At 41.9% G+C, this 6000-nt stretch overlaps 1 protein-coding gene across 1 annotated transcript; it reads left to right on the forward strand.

The window, feature by feature from the left end:
• Positions 1-563: 563 nt before the first annotated feature.
• On the forward strand, positions 564-5522 carry LOC144710891 (uncharacterized). Its single transcript, XM_078584732.1, has 3 exons — positions 564-1475; positions 1723-1896; positions 5298-5522. Exons 1-3 carry the CDS (start codon positions 564-566, stop codon positions 5520-5522), a joined length of 1311 nt encoding a protein of 436 aa, XP_078440858.1.
• Positions 5523-6000: the final 478 nt, after the last annotated feature.

The following is a 6000-nucleotide window of genomic DNA, read 5'->3' on the forward strand; positions in this document are numbered from 1 at the left end:
CAGGAAGCCCTTGTATGAAGGAAGGAAAGTGATCTAAGAAGTTCCCTAAGGAGTTCATTGGCTCTACACAAGTAAGTAGTGATGGGTATCCTCTCTACCTACGTCGCAATAACAGCGGGGTCATCCAAAAGGGTTCATACCTCATTGGTAATCATTGGGTTGTTCCATACAATAAATATCTGTGCAAGGTATTCAACTGCCACATCAACGTGGAAATCTGCTCTTCCATTTAGTTAGTGAAGTACCTGTAAAAGTATGTCTACAAGGGACACAATCGCATTCAAGCACGAGTTTCTTCAAATTCCGCTACTACAGACTTTGCCATTGGCGATAATGCTCAAAATGCTTCTTCACGCGACGAAGCCCAACAGTATCTCGACGCACGATATGTATCTGCGTCAGAGTCTTTTTGGCGTATTTGCGAATTCAGTATGCAAAAAATGTATCCAACCGTTTATGCCCTACAAGTTCACGATGATAATATGCAAACCGTGGTGTACACAGAAGGTGAACCAATTAGTAAAGTCATGGATAGGTCGGAGCACACGCCCCTTATAGAGTGGATGCGTTACAACAGGCAGCATCCGCAAGATAATCTAGCCAAACAGATGTTATACTGTGACTTCCCTTCTTATTACACGTGGAACGATTCCACTCGACGTTGGACACGACGTCAGCGACAACAGTGTATTGGAAGGGTGCACTTTGTGTGCCCTCGCGACAGTGCGCGCTACTACCTCCGATTGATGCTTCATCATGTTCCACGAGCTACATGTTACGAAGATTTGCGCACCATTGCTGGTGTTGTCTACGACACATATCAAAGAGCTGCAGCTGCGCGCGGCCTACTCCACTCTGATGCAGAGTTTGACAATGATCTCGCATTGGCATCAGGCGTTGCTTCTCCCCGTCAAGTTCGCGAGCTCTATGCGATGATGTTGCTCTATTGTGAAATCTCCAATCCAGTTATGCTTCGCGAAAAATACCTTGAAGACATGTCGGAGGACATCCGTTTCGACAGCCCCTCACAAGTCACAAACCAGATACATCAAAAAGTGTTGAGCGCAATCGAGTCAATCCTCTACCACAATGGGCCTTCCCTCGCAGCATTTCCAGGGTTGCCCCAATGCGTCGAAATTCAACCAATAGATACCATCTGCAGGCCAAGTCATGGAAACAACATCCATAATGCACTCCTCACTGCAGAACACCTAGAAGACATGCTAAATCAAGAACAAAGACAACTTTACGACGTAGTATTCGAAGCCATAGAATCGACAGAATGTGCTAAGGAGGCGAATGTCTTCTTTGTTGACGGGTCTGGTGGATCTAGTAAGACGTTTCTCTACTCAGCTATTCTTGCAAAGATAAAGGCCTATCGCCTCTCAGCAATATCAACTGCAACAACTGGTATCGCAGCGCTTTTCCTCGAAGGAGGGCGAACGTTGCACTCCACATTCAAGATTCCTATTCCGGTTACTCACATCTCGACGTGTGGATTTTCACCTGACTCGATGATAGGCCGCCAAATTCAGTCAGCAAGTATTATAATTGTTAGCGAGCTACATATATGATGGCCCATATGTCTATCTTCCAAATGAGATCCGCTGCGTCCCCTCTCTATCTGATCTTATTACCCAAGTTTATGGTACCTTTAAAGATGATGAAACTCATTTGTTAGCGAAAACGATTTTGACCCCTCTGAACGATGATGTGGTAAAGGTCAACAACATGGTGCTCGACGTCTTCCCAGGTGAAGCAATGGAGTACTTAAGCTTCGATGCAATTCCCTCTGGCGAAGTCAACAACGAATCTCTGTACCCAACGGAGTTTTTTAACACAACTGATGATGCAACAATGCCGCTCCACAAACTCCGCCTCAAGATCAGTTGCATCGTAATCCTTATCCGAAATTTGAACACATTACAAGGTCTATGCAACGGGACTAGGCTACAAGTGGATAGCTTTTTCCCAACAATGCTGCAAGCCACTATGGTCAACCAAGGTAAATTCTACAGTGAAGTCCATCTCCTACCACGGATTGCACTCTACCCATCTCAATCAAGGCTTCCCTTTCGATTCAAGCGCCTTCAATTCCCAATTCGACTCGCCTTTGCATTGCCAATTAATAAATCCCAAGGACAGACTCTCGACACGGTGGGGTTATATCTACCAAACCCACTTTTCACCCACGGCCAACTCTATGTGGCTCTCTCAAGAACACTAATCGGTCCAGCAGGAATCGTGTTTTGCGATGGAGGCACGAACCGCTTGCATGTGACTAATGTTGTTTACACAGAGGTTTTCCATTAGTAGATGTTGAGTAAAAGATCATAGGAGATGAGCATCTACATTCTCAAGTACACTCTCAAACCCTCTCTCCATTATCTCATTCCCATAATTTTCCCAAACTCAATATAACTTAAATTCATCTTACAGGAAGTGATCCTCATCATCATCAACATATACATCATTTTCATCAACATCGTCGTGGCAAAATAACATCATGTGAAAGAGGGGTATGCGATGATTCGCACCTCCTTCCTCCATCTGCAACCAAAGAAACAAGTAGACCCAAGAGGTGATAAATAATACGGAAAGTACTCAAGATAAATGACGTAATATTGTACTACAATTCATTTTGAAATACTTTTCTTATGATAGCAGCCGGATAATTATCGAGAAGGATATGATTACAAAATATCGTTGGGGACAGCAATGGCAATGCCACGACAACATAGACGGAATGTGTAAATTGTCACCTATGGACCAGGTAAGGTCCGCTCCCACGTCACATATACTTTTCTTCTCACTCATTGTCTACAATTTCCACTATAGACAGCGAATGCAATAAGCCACATCAACGAAGACGAAATGTGCAAATTGTCGAATATGAACCAGGTAAGGTCTGTTAAACATCCCATGTCATCTATACTTTTCTTCTCCATCACTATCTACAATCTTCAGATCTGTGTGGTAAGATTGAGAAGCTAAATGTGGAATTTTTATCCCTCAGAATGAGAACATCCCCGCTTTTTAACACCTCCATCTTCACCCCAAGCGAGCATTGTGAGCGGGCCCCACTAGAATTGGTGCCTGTATTTTTTATGCGATTCTTTCCTGATCTTCGGTTGCTTTTTCGAAACCTGTATGTCTTTCAAAACAGCCAAATCACACAGGTTGATTGAAATAATACAGTTTTTAAAGGCACCTGAACAATTTTTATTCAATTTCATCCTAATAATTCGTTGTTCTTTCCTTCCTTTCAGGTGGAAGGTCAGGTTAAGGAACTTATCATTGACCATTTACATGCGACGGCTTTCTAATACACACCATTGGGCCGGACAATACTGGGCTCAGCCCAGAATTTCGAGACCATTACTCAACAACATCTGGTGGACTACATATCAACTCATTACACTACCCCTCGAATTATATTTTTTATTCCTTCAATTAAAATTACGAAGACATGAAATTTTTTTTTTCATAATTCAATTTTCCATCTTCTGGTCATCTCTGCGGCGGGCGCTGCCAAACATCAAGACATTGTGGCTCAAGTGGAAAAGCTATTTACCAAACTTTCTGATAATCCCACGATAGCATCGCCGCTTGGGATTTTTTGACCACGATTGCTCTGAGTGGTTTCTCTGAGTGTTTGAAGATGGGATTTTTTATTGACCACGATTCCAGCTGATGGAATAAATGTCCGGCGGCGTTTTGTAAGGGTGGAGCGAAGGAGCAATCCGCTTTCCTCCGACGGATTTTTTAAGTTTTTCAAAATATGGTGATGATTTATTGTTAACATTTCTGATTGAAAGAATTTGAGATACTAATTTCCTTCTCTCCCAAGATGAGAATGTCTCTACTCTCCCTCTTTTCTCTCTCTAGCCCAGCCGAGCATTGCGAGCGGGCCCCACTAGTAACTCATATGGCAATATAGAAAAAATGATTAATGGAAAATTTATGTCATCTACTCTTATCTATTGTCTCCAAATGTAACTTTTTAATGAGCAATGTTGAAGTAATGTTTTTAAATGTCACCATCAGGAGAAATACCTGCTTTGCTAATTGAAAAGTAAGACCAGGACTTCTCAAATTCTAATAGTTGCTCACGATATGATCTGAGACATATGGGGATATCTCCACTGATAATATAAAAAAATGATCAAGTGCCGCATAGTCAACTCCTATCCTGTGTTTTATCTATGAACAATACTATTGAATGTTAAAGATCCAACTAATTAAAAGACTTACATGAGGCGAAAACCAAAGCCTAAAATTGTGATTCTCTTCTATAATAGTTCATCTGAATTTCACCCAAAGCTTTTTTGAGGGTAGTGAGTGGCCCTTGTGTTCTTTTCACTTGTTTGAACTAACATGAGTATCATCAAAATTTCAGAAGCATCCCACATTAGTTCAAACTAAAAGCTGGAGTGAAAACTGTGACAAATAGGGCCTCAATTTTGCATTTGTTGCATGTGATTTACAGACACCTTGACATCAAAATTTCAAAAAAATGAACCCTATCCATTATTAAATATTTTGGTAAATGTAATTAAAATTACATTTACCAAAATATCCCATAGAAACTAGAAGGCAAACAAAGCATATTGATAATTAAAATGTGCTGAGCAATGAGAGCTTCTTAATGACTTCCATTTTTGCCTTGTTGATGACTCTCAAATATGTCATCAAATAATTAAACTTTTTAGTTTTCATTCATCAAAATTATAATGTTAATTCATGCTAATATCATGCATATGCATCATTTTATGAAATCACTAACCCCACTTGATCCTTTGAATCAAGTGGAATATATTTAACATTTAATGGTTAGTCAACATTCAGAGACAGGTTAAGAAGATCAAGGAAAGAGACGAGGATCAAGAGGAGAAGGCGAAAATTCAAAGAAGCAAAAATTACAAAAATGCCCCTGGGCATGACTTAAGAGAAACCTATAAATACTCTCTTGAGAGTTGATTTTAGGTTGTTCAGAATTCCTCTCAAGGAGCTAAGGCTTGGAGAGGAAGGATTTCTGCACCCTCCAAGAGCTGGTGAGCATTGGAGTTGGGAGGAGAAGGAGCCTGAGGTTTAGCCAAGCAAGAAGATCTCTACCTGCCGTGAGGGACGTGACACCGGGTGGAGAGATTGTTGAGGTTTCAGAATTCTCTCTTCTCCTTCTGAAGACAATCTGTATTGGATTGAAGATCACACCTTGTATTTTCAGCAGTTCCAATAACAATTTTTGGTAGATTACTCTTAGAATTTTATTCAGTATTGTTTTCATTGATTTTCAGTTATCCATCTCCAATCTTGTTCACCAGTCTGTTCATCCAAATTCCAGCAAACCCGCAGGTTCAGTGAGAAGAATCGCAAGCAGAGACCCTCTGTGCAAGCGATTCAGCGCGCTGAACCGGGCACTTGCCCACCTGCGCGCGAAGCCTATGACAGGCAGGTCGCACGCGCGCAGGTACAGCCTTGCGTTACGAGGAGCACGCCGCGGCGTGAGCGCCGAGCGCTGACGGCGCGAGAGTCTCGCGCGCGAGCATCTTTGTGCGCAGGCATCGCATGCCCCGCGCAAGAAGCGGTCTTGCGCTGGCGACCACCGCAAGCAGCTCCGCTAGCTTGCAGCGATCGCTGTGCTCTGGCAGAGGCACAAGCACACCAGGTGCTTGTATTTTTGTCTTCTTCACAAGCGTGAGCTTGTGAGCAGGAGAACCTATAGAATTTTTATAATAAGTATATTTACAATTAAAACGGGGGTCATTCTGCCACAAGAGAACTTACTATACTGACATAAGGTGATTAATTAAATTTCCCTCAAGATAGTTAAGTTGATTAAAAGAACTGAATTATATATTCCCCGAGATAAACTAACTCAAAAACGAGAATCAGTACTATCTTACTTGCTCCCTGTGGATCGACCCTCACTTGCCCTAAGCCGTGAGGTTTACAAATTCGTTGTATAAGCTCAAATCCTCACACTACACATCAGTTAAA

Source organism: Wolffia australiana, chromosome 13 (assembly GCF_029677425.1).
Source record: "Wolffia australiana isolate 7733 chromosome 13, ASM2967742v1".
In the NCBI taxonomy this organism is placed as follows: domain Eukaryota; kingdom Viridiplantae; phylum Streptophyta; class Magnoliopsida; order Alismatales; family Araceae; genus Wolffia; species Wolffia australiana.